A 23,320-nucleotide genomic window follows, 5' to 3' on the forward strand; every position below is an offset into this window, starting at 1 on the left:
ATAAATGCTATCCACTTATAGGGGGAAAGTTTGCGTTTCTACGCCAGTTTCCCAAACAGCCCAAACGTCGCATAAAAGTAATTAAGAAAAAAAAAAAGTGTGTGGAGCTCAGTGGAAAAGGTGTGGCCACTGCGTCTTGATGCATTAACTATAATTTCATTAGTGTCACACGGACAGGACATTTTACTCTGAATTCCTTTTTATTCAGACTGGCGTAGTATTCATACATTTCCCCCATAGAGTATAAAATGAATGCAAAAAGTATTATTGTCACTTTAAAAACTTTACAGACGCAAACCGTTTTCAAATAAGATCCCACAAACCACATAGTGTGAGCAGACCAAATGTTGTAATGACGCAAGCAATATCAATAAATGGTCTTGTGAATGAACGTTATTCCGAAAAAAAAAACACCATATACAAGCCTAAATACACGAGATGGACAAAAGTATTGGGACACACCTCCTAATCATTGAATTCACGTATTTCATTCAATCCTATTGCCACAGGTGTATAAAATCCAGCACCTCGCCATGTAGTCTGCCTTTAGAGACATTTGTGAAAGAATGGGTCATTCTAAAGAGCTCACTGAATTCCAGCGTGGTACTGTAATAGGACGCCACCGTTGCAACAAGTCAGTTTATGAAATTTCTTCCCTCTTAGATATTCCACGATCAACTGTGAATGGTATTATTGCAAAGTAGATGCGTTTATGAACCACAGCAACTCCGCCACGACTGCATTGTGCCAATTGTAAAGTTTGGTGGAGGAGGGATAATGCTATGGGGTTGTTTTTCAGGGGTTGGCCTGTGCCCCTTGGTTCTAGTGAAGAGAAATTCTATTGCTTCAGCATACCAAGATATTTTGGACAATCGTATGCTTCCAACTTTGTGGAAACAGTTTGGGGAAGGCCCTTTTCTGTTCCAGCATGTCTGTGTCCCAGTGCACAAAGCAAGGTCCATAAAGACATGGTTGGGTGAGTTTGGTGTACTTGACTGGCGTACATAGTCCTCTTATCAAACACCTTTGGGTTGAACTAGGATGGAGATTACGAGCCAGGCCCTCTCATCCAACATCAGTGTCTGACCTTACACATGCTCTTCTGGATGAATGGGCAAAATCCCATAGACACACTCCAATATCTTGTAGAAAGCCTTCCCAGAAGAGTGGAAGTTTTAGCTGCAAAGGGGGGGATCCGCTCCATATTAATGCCTATGGATTTAGAATGTGACGTCATAAAAACTCCTGTAGGTTGAATGTGTAGGTGTCCCAATACTTTTGTTCATATAGTGTATGTATATTGATAATCACAACCGAACACCATTCACAAAGTTGGGTATATACTCTATATGGCTATTCTAGCTAAATAAATGTCCACAGGAAAATATATGGGTCAAAAATTTCAGCCAAGTGGCTTTCCCATTTTCTTGGAGGTCTGACCACACAATTTGGCAACCCAACGCACGTTTCCCTTAGATGGTTTCCTCCATTAGGGCATAACTATGATCAGTGACACCAGATCAGCTGCTTTCATGAAGGAAGATTTTCATTGCAGAAGGAATTCACTGATCATAAACTATAAGCAACTAAATCTCCAGGGAAAAAAAATATGATTATCATGTCATTCTTGATAGACAATTGAACATCTGTAAGGGGGATCTTTCAAATCCACTTTAAAGGGTAGCTGCCAATTCTTACATTTTCTGACATGTCATTGAGACATTTGCAGATGTTTTGATTGGGGGGGGGGGAACCTGTACAAAGGTGATGTCATTAGTTCCTAGTGAATTACAATGCTTCCTTCTCTTTATGTAGAAGCAATGTATGTACATATTATTTTAAAATCCTTAAGTCAGTCCTTGTACTACTGATCTAATATGAACCATCACCTGTTTTTCTGTCTTTTTCAGTATTTTTTATCCAGCTGGCATTTATGCTTTTAACATTCCTGTTTTCTACTAGGTAAGCCCAATGTTACAGTAGTTTTATTGTACATTTCAGTTCATCTAAATGTGTTTCTAATGCAAATATTATCACAGTAACTGGTGTCCCCTTTACATATTAGCGTATGAACAGCTGCAACTCTAGATGCTAAAAGCAGAACATTTTTTCACTACAGTGCAGGTCTCCAGGTGCCAGACCTCGGGACTAAAAAGGGACATGCTCACGGACATTGATAAATTATATTTCTAAGTTGTATTTCCACTTTATAGCCAGGAGGAAGTCTTGCAAAATACGCTTGTTTAGATATTATATAAAATTGTGAATACTTTCTATATATCTAATCTATTCTTTATCTATCATATTTATAACACCATTTTCTTTCGCTTGATTCACTACAGTGTTTTCATTGTGCAATTTTCTCATTTCAACAACTATCCGTAGCACATCCTCTTTTTGTTTTGTTCTTTGAGACTTTTCACTATAATGTTACAAATTCATGCCTGAACAGCAGTATTTCAGTGAGTGAGAAATCGGCAAAATATGTTCTTTAGATTTATAGTGTGGTTTCACCTTTGATCACCTTTAAACTCACCTAACACAATAAAGGGAATGTGTCGCGAATAAGTTACTTTTTCTTATTAGCAGCGGTGCTCTTCGCAGTTCCTTCAGAACAGCTGATAAGCGGCTGTGAAGGATCATCGTGTGACGCTGATCCTTCATAGCCGCCAATCAGCTGTTTTGAAGGAACTGCGGCGAGCACCGCTGTTCTGTCGAGCGCCCCCACACACACACAAACCCCCCCAAACATGCAACCGTGCCACACACAGAACCCCACACACACAAACCCCCCCCCATACACACACACAAACCCACATGCACACACACCTTACCTGCATGTTTGGGGGGTTTGTGTGTGTGGGGGACGCTTGACAGAGCGGCTGTGAAGGATCAGCGGTGCTTGTGTGCCGCTGATCCTTCATAGCCACCAGTCAGCTGTTTTGAAGGAACGGTGGCGAGCACCGCTGCTCCGTCAAGCGCTCCCTCACACACAAACTCCCCAAACATGCAATCACGCCACACACAGACTCCTACACACACAAAGCCCCCCCCTCCCCATACACACAGAAACAAACAACCCCCGCGCACACACTTTACCTGCATGTTTGGGGGATTTGTGTGGGGGGGGGGGCGCTCGAAGGAGCAGATGTGCTCGCTGCTGATCCTTCAAAACAGCTGATAAGCGTCTGTAAAGGATCTGCGGCGCTCGTGTGCCGCTGATACTTCATAGTCGCCAACCAGCTGTTTTGAAGGAACAGCAGCGAGCACCGCTGCTCCGTCAAGCGCACACAAACCCCTCCAAACATGCAACTGCGCTACACACAGACCCCCCCCCCCCCCCCCCCCCCACACACACACACACACACACACACACACACACAAACCCTGCACACACATACACACACACACCTTACCTGCTGTTGGTCTTCTCCAAAATGGCGCCGGCTTTCCCGCTACAAATCAGCTACTATGCTGGGTCGTACTGAACTGCGCAGTACAGAGCTAGACGGCAGAGGCTATAATGAACGGCTCCTGTTCATTATGTCCTATGCCCTGTAGCTGCCATATTCCATCTGTGTATGTGTCGTTAAGAGACACATACACAGTTGAAATAAGACACGGCATACCCCAGTGAATTAAAAATGTGTTCATGAAAAAAAAACATTTTATGTGAAAAAATAAAGTACTTCTACAATTTTATTAAATAAAAACACAAATTAAAAAAATAATAATTCATGACCCCTTTCCTTTAAAACACCCAAAAACTTCAATACAGTTAGCCATACGCATAAAATAAATGTTGGCCGAGCCGGACGATCTCGAAATATGGTATTGTTACCTGAAGACCTGCTGGCACAGCACTGGCTCAGCCTACTTGTTTGTATCCAGAGGATATGATGCAGTTACTAGAGTTTTCCCAGGAAAGGTGTTTCATAGACAAAGAATGGAGCTGCTGGCTCCACTCATGTAACCTTTTGATGTTGAAGATCCACTGGCAAGAATCTGATTATCGGGTGTTTTCATGAGTAGGTAGAGGAGGATCCTGTGGGAGTGGCCCTTCTACTCAATCAGCTCAACATGCTCTAATACAGGGGTCTCAAACTCGGCCGGGTAAGTGGGCCACATATAGAAAAAATGGGAAGTTGACGGGCCGCATTACTTTCAAATTTTATACAATACATAATTATTGTTAATCAATTAGTTATTTGATCTACTATAACACTATATTACTATAATAATAATACTACATTACTATAATAATACCGCTAGGTTTAAAATTTGAGATATTTCTCAACGTGCTTATTTCTACAATCCAGTTTGTGTCGCTAAATGCAGTCTGGCGGCTCAGTTAGCAGTGTTTGGCAGACACACATGTCAAGATGCTGCCACAGTGCCCTCCGCAGATGCTGCCACTGTGCCCTCCGCAGATAATGCCACACACACCCCAAGTAGGAGTGGAAACCCCAGCCAGAGAGTTGCCGACGCTTTGGCTGGGACTTCCTCTACTGTTGGAGCCCCTGACTTCACTGTCCATACACAGTGCCGTCAGGGTCTCCTCCTGGACCGGAATGTGATATCAGGGGCAACCCCAGAGCCGGAGTCCCGGAGCAGAGCACTAGCATAGGCCAGAACTCTGAGGAAGCCATTAACATCAGTGTCCATATATGGACAGGGATGTCAGGGGCTTGCCCAGAGCTGGAGTCCTGGAGCAGAGCTACTTCTAGCACTCTGCCTGGGATTCCAGCTCTGCTCCTGACATCACTGTCCATATATGGACATGGATGTCAGGGGCAACCCCAGAGCTTGAGTCCCGGGCAGAGCGCTAGTAGGCTCTTCTTGGGACTCCAGCTGTGCTCCTGTCATCACTGGGACTCCTGCTCTGGGGAGGCCCCTGACATCTCTGGCGATGTATGGACAGCGATGTCAGAGGCTTCCCCACAGTCCCTGAGCAGAGCCTATACTAGCGCTCTGCCCGGTACTCCACTCTGGGGAAGACCCTGACAACACTGTCCATATATGGACAGCGATGTCAGGGAATTCCATAGAGTCCCGGAGCAGAGCTTATATTAGCGCTCTGGACGGGACTTTGGCTCTGGGGAAGCCCCAGACATCGCTGTCCATATGTGGACAGCGATGTCAAGGAATTCCAGAGTCCCGGAGCAGAGTCTGTACTAGCGGCTCTGTGACCCGCGGGCCGCAGATGACAGCCCCAGGGGCCGCGTGCTTGAGACCCCTGCTATAATAGGAAGTGTAGGAATGGTTTTCTAAAGCAGACAACCCATTTGGCTTCCTCGTACAGACTTTTTGTGTGACTTTTTTGAGGACTTGAAAGGGTATGTTCACACACTTGACAAAATACGGCTGAAAATACGGAGCTGTTTTCAAGGGAAAACAGCTCCTGATTTTCAGCCATTTTTTGCGCCATTTTGTACGGCCATTTTTGGAGCTGTTTTCCAAAAACGGCTCAAGAAGTGACATGCACTTCTTTTTACCGGGCATCTTTTTACGCGCTGTTATTTGAAAATGAGGCGTAAAATAACACGTTGTCGGAACAGAACGCCATATTTCCCATTGAATTGGCCAGATGTTTGTAGGCATTCTGCTTCCGATTTTTCAGCCGTTTTTCGGGACGTTTATGGCCCGAAAAACGGCTGAAAATAGCCCATGTAAACATACCCTAAGTATTTACAAGCAGTTTTTGAGTAGTGTTTTTCTTCGGTTACACATTTTTTTTTACATGCTTTTTTCAGACATTTATTTTTTTTTGCAATACAGAGCCTATGAAAAAACATTTAAACTACCCCTTGCTGCGCTTTTAAAAACATGCCACTTATCCAAAAAACGCCAGACATAAAAAAAAGGCACACAAAAAAATGTATAGTGCATTTAATAATTTCCTATTGATTTCAAGCTAACATCTGCCCGCAGCGGTTTTTGACATAAAAAAGACAGGAAAAAACCTCAATAAACTTTGCCTTTTCCTAATACCGCTGCGTGTGAAGGACCCCTTTAACTAGTTGGAGTTGATGTTTTGCTTTTGTTTTATGTTTCTGATTCTAAGCTTTTCCATATAAAACGGAGTGATCATTAACATATTTTTCCCTTGTAGCAAAAACACTGGCTTCACACCAGCAGACACAGTTGCAATAGTATTTTGTTCAACCCACAAATCGCTCACATTAGGTAAGTGAGAGGCTGAATGGAACTTGCCATAATGAATGTATGAAATATGTCTTTATTCTCTCTACTTTTTTTTTTTCCTCTGTTATCATACGAACATAACAAATTTGTGGCTAGGTGGTTGTTGTTATGTATATTATGTGTCTAAACTGATCTTGCTCCATCAATCTGCGTGTCTCCATATCTGCTGAAATGGCAAGCGCTTCTTGGCGTGATGCTATTGCTGTGCTGTGCACTCTCAGGCCATGTTCACACTTTTAGGATTTAGGTGCAGATTACGGAGTCTGTAATGCATGTGAATTATGTATTTTATACTTCAGTCACATACTCCGGAAAATCTTGAAAAGCTGCGGATTAGCTCCATTGAATTACAATGGGGCTAATCCGTATTCGGATCCGCTGGCCAATCTGTGGCAGAAATTCAAGTTTCAGCTTCAGATTTTCTATAAAAAATTTTTTAGCATACCCTTCGTCCAATCAGATGCTCCACTTACCCTCTCACAGCATGCAGTCTCAAAGAGACCGACTGCAGCTGCATCCCCCTCCTCTCCAGCTTCTATTTACTGTATTACTCTAGACTGACTGATATATGGTGCACAGCTCTATTTATTTTTCTATCAGTTGTGATAAGTTAAGGCAAAAAAAAAATATCAGGATACAGCTGGTATACTGCATGTGAAACACACTCTTAAAAGGACAGATCACAGATTTGTTACTAATTAGCAATGTTAGAAATATAGGCAGAGCTCTGAAAGACACTCATTAGTTTTAATTATCACAAATCTCATGAATGTCTTATGAAATGTAAAATTGAAGCACTGGTCAACCATGGATAAACTAACACAACAATAATGCATAGCAGATGGAGTTATTGTAGTGCCACCTAGATAAGTGTCAAATATAAAGGAAGGCTTGATCATTTTGTGTTTGCTAAAAGCCATTAGTGTCATCCCCTAAATCTCTTTTTCATATTCTGGTTTGTATAGCAGGCGGAGAGGAGTAGGTCCAAACATTCACACCCTCGCTTGATTCATTTCTTTTATTAGTATCTTTGCCATTGATTGATTAGTACTTGGTATTAGTACTTTTCTTCTATTGATTGATTGCGGATGAAGTGACTATTTGACCTTTAATTATGAAGCTCCACATTGAAAATGACATTGAGCTATAGCTTCTTGTAATCCTGCTGGAATACCCAGCAGGAAGCCATTTGGAGTTCATTCAGGATGATAGAGAATGCTTCGAGTAAGCAGTGTACTATCACTTGAACGCTTCAGAAACAAAAAATTCGTAGCTGCTGATTTGCACATGTAAATCACTGGAAATTTTCATGCTGTAATTGTATTTAATATAAAAACATGACTGTTCTCCTGCACAGTTATATAGAGTGGTGAAAGTGTTTTTAAAATGAATTAAAAAAAATACGTATATATATTTGTGTGTGTGTGTATATGTATGTATGTATGTATGTATATATATATATATATATATATATATATATATAATGGGGGGTGTGTGTGTGTCTATATATATATATATGTATGTATATATATGTGTGTGTGGGAGGTCAGAGGCGTAAACACTCGAAGATCGGGCATGTCGCTTCTTTTTTCCGCTCGCGGGAAAAAACGCCTACGCCTCGCATTGAAATCAATGGGAGCCATTTTTGGACTTTTTTTGGCGTGTTTTCCGACGTGGTTTCCGCGTCATAAAAACGTGTCAAAAAACCCTGTGTGCACTGGGCCTTAAAGGGGTTTTCCGGAACCAATTAACTAATTTATATTTCACTGCACATATAAAAATAATGTAATTTGTAATATACTTACGTTTTGATTTAATCTTCTAACACCTGATTCCAGCGCTGGTCACGTGATGCGTCTCCAGTAGCAAAAGCCTTCCTTCCGGCGATAGCCCGTCCATGATCTGAGTTCCGTTTTCCGGCTGGCTTATTGTACAGGTACATCATTCGTGACGTTACTGTACACTGAGGGAAGTGGTGGACCGGATACTCCGTTTCTTATGATAGTTTCCGGTCTGCTGCTAGAGGAGAGAAACACTGCTAGTCTCTGAACATGAGTGGTAAACACTGCTAGCCTCTAAGCATGCGTGGTTTCTACACTAGCTGTGTTTACCACGCATGCCTACTCCTGCGCTATCACAGCGCCTGCACGTCATTTTCTCCCCCTAGCAGCAGACAGGAATCGGAAGATGTCAGGAGCCAGTTGCTAGTAGCGCTATCACAAGGACTCCGGTGCTGGGGTTAGGGGATTCCACAGAGTCTTGGAGCAGAGCCTATACTAGCGCTCTGCCCGGGACTCCAGCTCTGGGGAAGCCCCAGACAACACTGTCCATATATGGACAGTGATGTCAGGGGATTCCACAGAGTCCTGGAGCAGAGCCTATACTAGCGCTCTGCTCTGCTCTGGGACTCCGTCTCTGGGGTTAAATGAAGTTTTTTTTTACAATTTATGTAAGTGTGTTCTGTGTGGTACAGCACTGATATGTAGCAGTTTTATCGTTCGCTCTCACTGATCTAATGAGGGCAGTAAAATGGCAACGGAGATTGTTTATAGCTGGGTGTAGTAAGCGTGATGAGTCCCTGCTGCCAGCGCATTGCATGCTGGGACATAAGCGGTGCATGCCGGGAACTGTATGACCGGAAGAGCAAGACAACGAACACACAGCGGTAAACAAACCTCTCAATGCAACCAGAGAATAATGGTAAATTAACCCCTTCCCGACATTTGACGTATCCATACGTCATAGCCGGGTATGGGAAGTATGGAACGGGCTCACGGAGTGAACCCGCTCCATACGATGTAGGTGTCGGCTGTATGTTACAGCCGACACTTCAGAGTAACGAGCGGGATCGCGCTCGACTGCGATCCCGCTCGTTTAATCCGTTAAATGCCGAGGTCCGTAGCGACCGCGGCATTTAAATCGTTAGAAAGACGCAATGCAATCGCGGGGTGGCAATGGATGCTATGGCTACATGGCGGCCTAATGAAGGCCCCTAGGTCCGCCATCTTTGTGCTCCTACTAAAACCTGCCGCTGGCAGGGCTTAATAGAAGCCTGTCAGAAAGACGATATACCGCAATACATTGGTATTGCAATATATTGTGCAAGCGATCCAACGATCGCTGGTTGAAGTCCCCTAGGGGGACTAATAAAAAAAAAAGGAACAATTAGTCAAATAAAGTTTTTAATTTAAAAAAAAAAAAATTTTAAAGTTAAAAAAACAAAACCTTTTCCCGTTTTCCCTCTAGAGCATAGTAAAAAAATAAATAAATAAACCTAATTGGTATCGCCGCATCTGTAAAAGTCTGAACTATTACAATATATAGTTATTTAACCCGTACAAATTCAATTTAAGTTTTTACACTTCCTTTTTTTACTTGTAAAAATAGCAAAATATAGAAAAATCTATATATATTTGGAATCATCATAATCGCAGTGATAAAAAAAAAAGTATTGTAAAATCCCTTTAATTTACTCCTTTGTCATAATACTGTGGTACTGATGAATATATCACAGGTCAGTACAGGGATCTGTCTAATGACCTCTTTATACCTAGAACTGTAACTATAACAAGGGGGCATCCTCTATGTCTATAGGAGAGAGCGTTTCCACATCATCATAGAAGGAACTATGGAAATCTCTGCCACTGGATATTGTGATGGGTATTTTAGAAGTGGCCCATCTGCCTGTTTTGAAATAAATAATATAAATGGGGGGGGGGGGTATTTATCAATGGTGGAGTAGTTGCTTATGACAACCAATCAGGTTGCTGCTTTCATTTTCCAAAGGACCGTTGAAAATAAAAGCAGAGATTGGTTGCTACAGACAACTGCTACAATTTTTTTTTTTTTTTTGCACCATTCAAGATAAATCTCCCCCTATATGTACTAGTTTACTGGAGATGAGTTTTTGATCCAGGGATTTATTCTTATTGCCATATTTGTGTCAAGAAGGAGTTTTTCCTCACCTAAAATCTAAAAAAATGGCTTCTGCCTCACAGGGTTATTTTTCCTTCAACCCTGCAAGATAATAGATACAGCTAGATGTCTTATTTTCAACCTTAATACCATTGTCACTATGTTACCGCAATATACAGTTCATTCTGAATTTCCAACTTTTTCACTATTTTGCATATGTAAATTCCCAGACTACTATTTTATTACTATTATTATTGTTCACTTTTTTTTAATATTAATACTAATTATATTCATTTATGTATTTGTTTTTATAGCTATGGTAATTACAGCTCCTGCCAGGATCCTGTGGTGCCATCACCCGTGCAAATCTCACATCAATAAATAAAAGACCATACAATTTATATAGTCTGTGTTAGTGCCTAACTATAATAGTTACTTTATTAGAACAATAATACCATGATTTTATTATTATAGTTTTATTATTTGCGCTGTTCAATAAATATTTGGCTACAAATAGCGCATGTTCTAGATGAGGTACTACTTATTTTCAGTGAAGACATCCTTTATTTCTGAGGCTTTAAAATGTATCTGTATGAACTACGTTGGTTTGCAATTTCTCAGAGTAATATTAATAATAAAGTTTATTTATATTGCTCTGACATATTCAGCAGCCCATTACAATTAGGGGAAGCAATACAAATTTAAAATGACAAATAAACATATTGCCCATAAAAGCGTATCATTTGTGGGGTAGAAATTAATTTAACAATGTCCAGCCTACCGTAAAGAATGGCTAACGTATTCCTGTAGTCCAATAGCAAGCTAAATTGTATACCAGATAACGGTCCAGAGTACTTTTTGGGCATTTTTTTTATTTTATGTCAGTTGTCACTTTTCAAGGCACAACCCAGAAGTGAGAGGGGATGGAGTAGTCTTAGTATGCACAGAACAGTGCATATAATTTAAGAAGTTATATAATAAAGACAGAGAGACAAAGTACAGATCTCTCTCTAGTTAGGCTCTGTTCACATTTGCGTCGGAGTCTCCTGATTTGCAGATTCCGTTGTTTTTGGCAGATAAAATAGCGCCTCATTCTGAGCTATTTTGTCCAGCAAAATGATGGAGCCCATAAAATTCAATGGGTTCTATCGAGCATCGTTGATTTCAGTCATGTGACTGTTTCAGTGGCTCCAGTTTTTCATTGTTCTGATCCTATGACGGAACAGAATAAGGGAAAACCTGAATGCAGCTGTGAACAGTCTTTCACTATAAATTTGTTCCGGGACGACCATTGCAGCTTGAAAATCTTGACAGCAGATACTAAAACGATCTTTACAATTGCAACTTGAAAATATTGTAAGCAGATATTAATACAGATGAACCAAGTCTCTACAGTCAGGAAGAGCTGCTAGAAGCTGGTGAATCCTTCTTTATGTCATGGATGGGCATGCTGTCCAAGGGAGTGGCTCATACATGTAGCACAGGTAGGGAGCTGTGGTCCACATGTAGTACAGGTATAGATCAGTGTAGTACAGGTAGAGAGCAGTACATGTACATATGTAAAGAGCAGTACAGTACACGTAGTACAGGTAGAGAGCAGTGCAGTACACGTAGTACAGGTAGATAGCAGTGCAGTACACGTAGAGAGCAGTGTAGTGCAGGTAGAGAGCAGTGCAATACACGTAGTGCAGGTAGAGAGCAGTGCAGTACACGTAGTGCAGGTAGAGAGCAGTACATGTACATATGTAAAGAGCAGTACAGTACAGGTAGAGGGCAGTGCAGTACATGTAGTACAGGTAGAGAGCAGTTCAGTACATGTAGTACAGGTTGAGAGCAGTGCAATACGGTGTATGTATTATAGGTGGAGAGCAGTACAGTACATGTATTATAGGTAGAGAGCAGTACAGGTAGGGAGCAGTAGAGTACTTGTAGTACAGGTAGAGAGCAGTACAGTACAGGTAGAGCGCAGTGTAGTACAAGTAGTACAGGTAGGGCGCAGTATAGTACATGTAGTACAGGTAGAGCGCAGTATTGTACATGTAGCACAGGTAGAGAACAGTGCAGTACGGGTAGTACAGGTAGAGAGCAGTACAGTGCATGTAGTACAGGTAGAGAGCAGTACAGTACTTGTAGTACATGTAGAGAGCAGTGCGATACACGTAGTACAGGTAGAGAGCCGTGCAGTACACGTAGTACAGGTAGAGAGCAGTACATGTACATATGTAAAGAGCAGTGCAGTACATGTAGTACAGGTAGAGAGCAGTACAGTACTTGTAGTACAGGTAGAGAGCAGTGCGGTACACGTAGTACAGGTAGAGAGCCGTGCAGTACATGTAGTACAGGTAGAGAGCAGTTCAGTACATGTAGTACAGGTAGAGAACAGTACAGTACAGGTAGAGCGCAGTGTAGTACATGTAGTACAGGTAGAGCGCAGTATAGTACATGTAGCACAGGTAGAGAACAGTGCAGTACAGGTAGAGAGCAGTATGGTACAGGTAGATTGCAGCACAGTACGTGTAGTACAGGTAGATTTCAGTACAGTGCATGTAGTACAGGTAGAGAGCAGTACAGTACTTGTAGTACAGGTAGAGAGCCGTGCAGTACACGTAGTACAGGTAGAGAGCCGTGCAGTACACGTAGTACAGGTAGAGAGCCGTGCAGTACACGTAGTACAGGTAGAGAGCCGTGCAGTACACGTAGTACAGGTAGAGAGCAGTGTAGTACAGGTAAAGAGCAGTACATCTACATATGTAAAGAGCAGTACAGTACATGTAGTACAGGTAGAGAGCAGTTCAGTACAGGTTGAGAGCAGTGCAATACGGTGTATGTATTATAGTTGGAGAGCAGTACAGTACATGTATTATAGGTAGAGAGCAGTACATGTAGTACAGGTAGAGAGCAGTACAGTACATGTAGTACAGGTAGAGAGCAGTACAGTACAGGTAGAGAGCAGTGCAATACGTTATATGTAGTACCGGTAGAGCGCAGTACATTACAAGTAGTACAGGTAGAGGGCAGTGCAGTACGTGTAGTACAGGTAGAGAGCAGTACAGTGCATATAGTACAGGTAGAGAGCAGTGCAGTACATGTAGTACAAGTAGAGAGCAGTGCAGTACGGTATATGTAGTACCGGTAGAGCGCAGTACATTACACGTAGTACAGGTAGAGAGCAGTGCAGTACGTGTAGTACAGGTAGAGAGCAGTGTAGTACAGGTAGAGAGCAGTGCAATACGGTATATGTAGTACCGGTAGAGCGCAGTACATTACAAGTAGTACAGGTAGAGGGCAGTGCAGTACGTGTAGTACAGGTGGAGAGCAGAGTAGTACAGGTAGAGAGCAGTACAGTACGTGTAGTACAGGTAGAGAGCAGTACAGTGCATATAGTACAGGTAGAGAGCAGTGCAGTACGGTATATGTAGTACCGGTAGAGCGCAGTACATTACACGTTGTACAGGTAGAGAGCAGTGCAGTACGTGTAGTACAGGTAGAGAGCAGTGCAATACGGTATATGTAGTACCGGTAGAGCGCAGTACATTACAAGTAGTACAGGTAGAGGGCAGTACAGTACGTGTAGTACAGGTAGAGAGCAGTACAGTGCATATAGTACAGGTAGAGAGCAGTACATGTAGTACAGATAAAGAGCAGTATATTACATGTAGCACAGGTAGAGAGCAGTGTAGTACAGGTAGAGCTGAGACCATTGTAATCTGAGGTACCAGTGTGTGTGTGTGTGTGTGTGTGTGTGTGTGTATGTATGTGTATATATATATATATATATATATATATATATAATAGGGAACATAGAAATGCGTTGACTAGTTGGGTTAATTCATTTAAGAGTCTGTTGATGCAAGACTTTCACACACGTGTTCTTAAAGGGGTCTTCCCATGACCAATATTTATCACCTATCCACAGGATAGGTGATAAATAGGTGATCGGTGGGGGTCCGACCGCTGGGACCTCAAACGATCACGTGAACGGGCTTACTTTGCAAAGTAATCCCGTTCTCTTGAGCAGTGGGGATTTCCGCAGTCGGACCCCCACTGATCAGCTTTTTATTACCTATCCTGTGGATAGGTGATACATAATGATTATGGGAAAACTTCTTTAATATGTGAAATATGCCCTGATCTAGTGGAATCCTTCAATAGTATATCGATCAATGTACTTACATTTTTCCATAAGGCATTATTACATATCTGTATGATGTGGTGTTATAAAACCCTCAGTATACATAACAAACTATAAGATCTTCTTCCTGGAAGGATGTTCTATTTTTTAGCTACAATTTGTACTGTATTTTTCTATAATAGAATTTGACAGGAAGATTCAATAAAAATATATGGAGGTAAATTACAAGATTACAAGTCAAGAAGACAGAAACGGAACTGGTTACTTTCCATAGCCCACATTCTATACAGAAAAAAAAAAAAGACACTGTGGATCCGTTACCTCAGTCTTACACCCAGCATATAAATCCTTTGATTCCAGCATTCCTCAGATGTGTCCAGAAATGTCACCAAAGGCTTTACTTCCTGATTCCTCCTATTCATCTGTACATACTGCTAGCAGTAGGATTTTATTAATATTTAGAAAGTTTGCCTCCAGCAGTACTAAAGTGAGCATCAGAGAAACAACAGTTGTTTACCACGTTTGAACTGAAGGATCTCGCCCCAGAGATATGCTTTCACTTGAAGTGTACATCTTTCAATCTCCGCTCGCAACAAAGAGACGCATGAATAACAATTGTCGTTTCTGGGCCGTACCTCTCCAATTATTTATTTGGTTTGTGTCTTCTAAGAAATGCGCATAATGGAGAGCGACACTCAAAGCCCGATTGCTACTTTTAATGACAACACGCTCATATGTCTCTGTGACATGCGTGTGTACATAAAAAGAATAGAATAAACAGCCTGCTAAGAGGATATTGTTAATGGCATTAACCTTCTTTGCTGGGGCATATCCAGGAGCATCTGTAGATGGAGATGTTATATTCATTTCCAACCTCTCTTGTAGCTCTTTAAAGCTCTGGTGCTTCCAGACATACATGTTTAGACACCGGTTCTTTATGTTGTCACCCACATGAAGACAGTTAAGTGTGTCTGACTTATGTTCACGACCCCAAACAGGGACTATTGAAATCATGGTGGTAGGATTCATCCGACAACTGTTCTCATTGCTCATTTTAATGTAGGTAGTTTAAGCAATTACGCATTTATTAAAGGGGTATTCCCAAAATCATAAATTATCACCTTTCAACAGGATAAGTGATAACTTTCCGAGCGTCAGAAAAGGGGTCCCGAACCCCTAAATTCTACTCAGTGATCAATCCATGTGTGGAGGACATTGAACAGAGCGGCGGTCGAGCATGCGTGCTGCCGCTCCATTCAAAGTCTATGGGAGAGACTGAAAGAGCAGAGTACAGCAGAAGTCTGGCAAAGTCTAATCTGGCCTTTCTATTTTTGAGGCTGATTAATGGTTTGCACCTTCTCGTGAAGTGTTCTTCACTTGGGTAGATGTGTTGAAGCGTTTTTTCTTCACCATGGAAAGGATTCTGCGATCATCCACCATTGTTGTCTTCCGTGGACGTTCAGGTCTTTTGGAGTTCACGAGATCACCAGTGCGCTTTTATTTTTATTTTTTTAAGAACGTACCAAACTGTTGATTTGGCCACTCCTAACATTTGTGCTATCTCTCTGATGGATTTCTTCATTTTTTTTTAGCCTAATGATGGTCTGTTTCACTTGCATTGAGAGCTCCTTTGACCTCATGTTGTGGGTTCACAGCAACAGCTTCCAAATGCAAATGCCACACCTGGAATCAACTCCAGACCTTTTACCTGCTTAATTGATGATGGATTAAAGGGGGAATAGCCCATGCAGCCCATTAAATAGATTCTGAGATAATTGTCCAATTACTCCCTTGAAAATGAGGCAGCTACTTATTAAAGAGCTGTAATTCCTAAACCCTTTCTCTAATTAGGACGTGAATACCGTAAAATTAAAGCTGAGAGTCTGCAATTTAAGCCCATATTGATTATATAACTGTATATTCAATATGTTTATGTAAACAGCTAAAATGCCAAAACTTGTGTCACAATCCAAATAATTCTGGACCGAACTGTATATACAGGATGTTGTTGTGAAATAGCTTTATTCACAAATTTTTAGCAACTTTAATACTTTTTGATCTTTTTTTTGCATGAAAATTGCAGGAAAATGACATGATGATGTGACTCAATGTATTTCTGTGGAATGTAACTTTTGCGCAGCACTTTCTGTAACTTTCCATAATAGCAGTTGCACTGCAAAAACGCCTGGGTGTAGCCTTGGCTTTACTCCTATCTCAGGAGTGTGAGCTCAGAAGGCCGGCCAAATAAACGTGAAGTTTTATAATAAGAACCACTTAATGTTAATTCTTTCTTGGCAAATTCTAGTTCAATTCAAGTTCTATTTATGCAACTAGCCGTTAGAAAAAGCAATGAGCAGTTATGTGCTGCCTTTCTGTATCTTTCACAACCAGTAAAATGACATTAACCTCTCAGAGAGCTGCTGGAATGTTATTCTCCAGGTTACTCCATGTGTGAATAGGACATTAACCTTAATGTTCACATGAAATGTTCTTTCTTTGGAACTGATACAAATGAGATGGAAGTTCCAGTCCCTTCTCGGTGTAAGATAAAAGATTTCTTGTACTGTCTTGTTAGAAGAAAATAAGCGCTTGAAGACCTTACTTGGCAGATGTCAGCTGAAAGACCTGCTTATGGATTATACTGCAGTGTCAAACTCTGTTGGGTAATTTTAGACGAATGTGTCATGTGTGACATGAAAAGATGGCAGGCTGTACATTAGTGATTTCCCCAGTGCTCGGAGCAGGTAGTAATGTGCTGGGAAGTGCTCTGTCAGAGCTGTAGACTGCGTTCGCATTGGGAGAATCTGTTTGGAGAGAAATGACTTTAGTCAGAGAAGAATCCATTTGCAATGTGCGCCTCCTAACATCTTTTAGACAATGCCTTGTATTAAAGAGGCATTTTTGATTAATGTTTTATAAACACTTTTCAGTATGACAGCTTAAAGTTCCTCTAAATGCGTTCCTCGTGCTCACTTCCATAAAGTCAAATGCCATCTCATAAAGTCTCATCGGAGTCTGTCAACCATAGTAACTTAGAATCCCTACTTTTAGAGCATTAAAATGAGTCTGCTTCATTTCTACTTCTCCGGTGATAGCCAGAGGAAAAGGCCCGTAGCCTTGCATTTGCTTAAATGTGTTATCCGGAGTGGTTTTTATTCACAGATATTTGTGCTTTTAACTAACAACTGTGCCCTGCTTTTCTGGCGTCCACAAAGTGTTGTGAGAAGGCCTGACATCATGTGTCAATCATTTTACTGGTGTCGACCCATAGGGTTGTAGAACTCCAATCTTTTCCATCATTCTTTTCCCTCCAAAGCTGCAGGATCACTATGTCTTGGGCAAGCACAGTGTATGACATACCATATGTGCGACCTATGCAGGTTCAAAGGGGCCCAGCAGGTAAGGGGGCCCTCTGCCAACCTAAGGCTGGGTTCACACACCCTATTTACGGACGTAATTCGGGCGTTTTAACCTCGAATTACGTCCGAAAATACGGCTCCAATGCGTCGGCAAACATCTGCCCATTCATTTGAATGGGCTTTACGATGTTCTGTGCCGACGGTCATTTTTTTTACGCGCCGCTGTCAAAAGACGTTGAGTAAAAAAGACGCCCGCGTCAAAGAAGTGCCTGTCACTTCTTGGGACGTAATTGGAGCCGTTTTCCATTTGCACCATAGAAAAACAGCTCCAATTACGTCCGTAATGGACACAGCGAAAAACGCCGGCAACGTACCATTAAGTCTGAAATTCAGGAGCTGTTTTCTCCTGAAAACAGCTCCAGGATTTCAGCCGTAATGGACGCTGCCGTGTGAACATACCCTAAAAGTTGCTAGCAGTATTCTACTGTGTATTAGATTGCATGTAGATTATTGAGCTATTGAAGTTTACAATTACTGGTGGGTTGCTGGGGAGACATAAGGGGGATACTTTTTGGTAAGGGAGAGAGGCTCTGTGGTTAGAAAGTAAGGAGCCCATATACTGTTCTTGCACAGGCGCTCTTTGCGGTCTATGTACACCACTAGGCGAGCACATCACCAGAAAGTTACCCAGAAGCGTATGGCCACCGTCCACAACATTGTACCTTGCATGGAGCGATATATTAACAATACATTTTGCACTATAAAATAAATCTGTAATGCTATATGGGATCCAGAAGCAGCATAAATCGTACCCTCACTACATTTCCCAAAAAGGCACAGAAGTTATTTTTACAGCTACGCTAGGGAGAATGAAGCCAGAGAGCACATTAAAAAAAACATATATGTTAAATGTTGTATTGTATATGTTCACTTATATTTGTCCATACATCTATAAATAACTTTGTTTTTTTATTTTTTTATTTCATGATCGCTGTTAGGCCATATAGTCATGATCACTGTTAGGCCATATAGTCATGATCACTGTTAGGCCATATAGTCATGGATTCCACACCCAAAAATTACAGTACAATTCTAGTGAATGGGATTTTAGGGCATTTTTCAGATTTCAAAGTCTTCAGCACGCCCATTATGCCTATAGAAAGCGTGAAATCCACTGCGAAATCTGAATGTAACATGCTGATTTTGCTGTGAATTTGTGGGAAAGAAAACTGCCATATCTGAACTCACCCTCGCTGTTCACTTTGTGTTTGTATAAATTAAAACCTAGGTTCTCAATCTATGGTATATGTAAATGCCTCAAGGGGGTACTCATTCTGCGCTTATGCTGTCCTTTCATTTTGGTTTTAATCAAGTAACTTTTATGAAGTTGTACAAGAAAGTGACATTTTTACTTAAAACCTTAACCCATCTCATTATGCATTGAAGAACACACACACACACACACACACACACACACACACACACACACACACACACACACACACACACACTCTGATTTTGTAAGTTTGCCCACTGTCAGTCATGAGCAGTCTAGAATTTTTAGGCTAGGTTAATTTTACCAGTGAGACATAGATTATATAAAAAAAAAGAAAATCACATAGTCAAAATTATATATATTTCTTTGCATTGTGCACAGAGACATAAGTATTTGATCCCCTACCAACCATTAAGAGTTCAGCCTCCTCCAGACCAGTTACACGCTCCAAATCAACTTGGTGCCTGCATTAAAGACAGCTGTCTTAAATGGTCATCTGTATAAAAGACTCCTGTCCACAGACTCAATTAATCAGTCTGACTCTAACCTCTACAACATGGGCAAGACTAAAGATCTTTCTAAGGATGTCAGGGACAAGATCATAGACCTGCACAAGGCTGGAATGGGCTACAAAACCATAAGTAAGACGCTGGGTGAGAAGGAGACAACTGTTGGTGCAATAGTAAGAAAATGGAAGACATACAAAATGACTGTCAATCGACATCGATCTGGGGCTCCATGCAAAATCTCACCTCGTGGGGTATCCTTGATCCTGAGGAAGGTGAGAGCTCAGCCGAAAACTACACTGGGGGAACTTGTTAATGATCTCAAGGCAGCTGGGACCACAGTCACCAAGAAAACCATTGGTAACACATTACGCCGTAATGGATTAAAATCCTGCAGTGCCCGCAAGGTCCCTCTGCTCAAGAAGGCACATGTACAGGCCCGTCTGAAGTTTGCAAATGAACATTTGGATGATTCTGAGAGTGATTGTGAGAAGGTGCTGTGGTCAGATGAGACTAAAATTGAGCTCTTTGGCATTAACTCAACTCACCGTGTTTGGAGGAAGAGAAATGCTGCCTATGACCCAAAGAACACCGTCCCCACTGTCAAGCATGGAGGTGGAAACATTATGTTTTGGGGGTGTTTCTCTGCTAAGGGCACAGGACTACTTCACCGCATCAATCGGAGAATGGATGGAGCCATGTACCGTCAAATCCTGAGTGACAACCTCCTTCCCTCCACCAGGACATTAAAAATGGCTCGTGGCTGGGTCTTCCAGCACGACAATGACCCGAAACACAGCCAAGGCAACAAAGGAGTGGCTCAAAAAGAAGCACATTAAGGTCATGGAGTGGCCTAGCCAGTCTCCAGACCTTAATCCCATCGAAAACTTATGGAGGGAGCTGAAGATCCGAGTTGCCAAGCGACAGCCTCGAAATCTTAATGATTTACAGATGATCTGCAAAGAGGAGTGGGCCAAAATTCCATCTAACATGTGTGCAAACCTCATCATCAACTACAAAAAACGTCTGACTGCTGTGCTTGCCAACAATGGTTTTGCCACCAAGTATTAAGTCTTGTTTGCCAAAGGGATCAAATACTTATTTCTCTGTGCACAATGCAAATAAATATATATAATTTTGACAATGTGATTTTCTGTTTTTTTTTTAATATAATCTATCTCTCACTGGTAAAAGTAACCTAGCCTAAAAATTCTAGACTGTTCATGTCTTTGACAGTGGGCAAACTTACAAAATCAGCAAGGGATCAAATACTTATTTTCTTCACTGTATGTATATATATATATAAAATGTGCACTAAGAACCTCCCTATTTGTAGGTAGATTGAGCTTTAGTGCATATCTATTTATATTTAGTGGTTTAGGTGGCATTAGTGTTGCAGGGTGCTGTCGCCATTTTTTTATATCTGCTATATATATATATATATATATATATATATATATATATATACACTACCGTTCTAAAGTTTGGGGTCACCCAGACAATTTTGTGTTTTTGAAAACTCACACATTTTTATCAAATGAGTTTCAAAATGACTAGAAAATATAGTCAAGACATTAACAAGGTTAGAAGTAATGATTTTTATTTGAAATAATAATTTTCTCCTTCAAACTTTGCTTTCGTCAAAGAATGCTCTATTTGCAGCAATTACAGCATTGCAGACCTTTGGCATTCTAGCTGTTAATTTGCTGAGGTAATCGGGAGAAATTTCACCCCATGCTTCCAGAAGGCCCTCCCACAAGTTGGATTGGCTTGATGGGCACTTTTTGCGTACAATACGGTCAAGCTGCTCCCACAACAGCTCTATGGGGTTGAGATCTGGTGACTGAGCTGGCCACTCCATTACAGATAGAATACCAGCTGCCTGCTTCTTCCCTAAATAGTTCTTGCATAATTTGGAGGTGTGCTTTGGGTCATTGTCCTGTTGTTGTAGGATGAAATTGGCTCCAATCAAGCGCTGTCCACAGGGTATGGCATGGTGTTGCAAGATGGAGTGATAGCCTTCCTTATTCAAAATCCCTTTTACCTTATACAAATCTCCCACTTTACCAGCACCAAAGCAACCCCAGACCATCACATTACCTCCACCATGCTTGACAGATGGTGTCAGGCACTCTTCCAGCATCTTTTCAGTTGTTCTGCGTCTCACAAATGTTCTTCTTTTTACAAATGTTCTTCTGTGTGATCCAAACACCTCAAACTTCGATTAGTCTGTCCATAACACTTTTTTCCAATCTTCCTCTGTCCAATGTCTGTGTGCTTTTACCCATATTAATCTTTTCCTTTTATTAGCCAGTCTCAGATATGGCTTTTTCTTTGCCACTCTGCCCTGAAGGCCAGCATCCCAGAGTCGCCTCTTCACTGTAGACGTTGACACTGGTGTTTTGCGGGTACTATTTAATGAAGCTGCCAGTTGAGGACCTGTGAGGCATTTATTTCTCAAACTAGAGACTCTAATGTACTTGTCTTGTTTCTCAGTTGTGCAGCGGGGCCTCCCATTTCTCTTTCTACTCTGGTTAGAGCCTGTGTGTGCTGTCCTCTGAAAGGAGTAGTACACACCGTTGTAGGAAATCTTCAGTTTCTTGGCAATTTCTCGCATGGAATAGCCTTAATTTCTAAGAACAAGAATAGACTGTCGAGTTTCACATGAAAGCTCTCTTTTTCTAGCCATTTTGAGAGTTTAATCGAACCCACAAATGTAATGCTCCAGATTCTCAACTAGCTCAAAGGAAGGTTAGTTTTATAGCTCCTCTAAACAGCAAAACTGTTTACAGCGGTGCTAACATAATTGCACAAGGGTTTTCAAGTGTTTTCTAATCATCCATTAGCCTTCTAACACAGTTAGCAAACACAATGTACCATTAGAACACTGGAGTGATGTTTGCTGGAAATGAGCCTCTATACACCTATGTAGATATTGCATTAAAAACCAGACGTTTGCAGCTAGAATAGTCATTTAGCACATTAACCCCTTCCCGACATTTGACGTACATGTACGTCATGGAAAGTACTGACTTCCCGCATCTTGCCGTACATGTACGTCAAACGTTTGGCACCGGCTCAGAAGCTGAGCCGGTCCCATCATCACCGGATCTCAGCTGTATCTTACAGCTGACATCCGACTGTAACGGCGGGGACCGAAATTAGCTTCGATCCCCGCCATTAACCCCTTAAGTGCAGCGCTCAAACGCGATCGCTGCACTTAAGGTGTTTGCAGCTCATCGGAACCCCAGTAATGAAATTGCCGGGGTTCCGGTGGCTGCAATGGCAACCGGAGGCCTAATACTGGCCTCCCGGTCTGCCTAGCACCGAAGCCGGTCAAGATCCGCCCGGCGGCGGAGCCTGATCGGCTTCCGTAGCTGCCGGCAAGATGGCGCCGGGTCAGGAGCTGATCCGGCGTCATCAGCGGTGGAAGTCAGCTGTACTGTACAGCTGACATCCACCTGTAACGGCAGGAACCGGAGCTAGCTCCGATCCCTGCCATTAACCCCTTCGATGCAGCAATCGAAAGCGATTGCTGCATCGTAGCGGTTACAAGCAGATCGCCAGCCCTGACAGGCAATCGGGACTGGCGACTGCTGTTATGGCAACAGGAGACACAATGGTCTCCTGCTCTGCCATTACGGAAGCCGATTTAGGCCCCGCCGGGAGGCGAAGCCTAAACGGCTTGCTGTCAGTGAATGACTGACAGATCTAATACATTGCACTACATAGGTAGTGCAATGTATTAGAAAAAAAAAAATCTGACCGTTGGACCTTCAAGTCCCCTAGTGGGACTTGAGAAAAAGTGTAAAAAAAGTATAAAAAAGTGCAAAAAATAAAAGTTTGAAAACAGTAAAAGTTTCAAGTAATCAAATAAAACACAATCCCCCTTTTACTCTTATCAAGTCCTTTATTATTGAAAAATAAT

At 41.8% G+C, this 23,320-nt stretch overlaps 1 protein-coding gene across 2 annotated transcripts in view; it reads left to right on the forward strand.

Moving 5' to 3' along the window:
* The window catches only part of SLC10A7 (solute carrier family 10 member 7), a 209,357-nt gene that overhangs the window by 176,603 nt on the left and 9,434 nt on the right, over positions 1-23,320 (forward strand). The window contains exons 9-11 of one of the 2 annotated variants that reach the window (XM_075860378.1): positions 1,911-1,962; positions 6,113-6,186; positions 10,434-10,769. In XM_075860378.1, the coding sequence (XP_075716493.1) occupies positions 1,911-1,962; positions 6,113-6,186; positions 10,434-10,504 (197 nt within the window). In that variant the 3' untranslated portion in view covers positions 10,505-10,769. Of the gene's footprint in view, positions 1-1,910; positions 1,963-6,112; positions 6,187-10,433; positions 10,770-23,320 lie in introns of those variants that run through there. The other variant, XM_075860377.1, reaches the window with a different exon arrangement.

This window comes from Rhinoderma darwinii, chromosome 1 (genome assembly GCF_050947455.1).
Source record: "Rhinoderma darwinii isolate aRhiDar2 chromosome 1, aRhiDar2.hap1, whole genome shotgun sequence".
Lineage (NCBI taxonomy): Eukaryota > Metazoa > Chordata > Amphibia > Anura > Rhinodermatidae > Rhinoderma > Rhinoderma darwinii.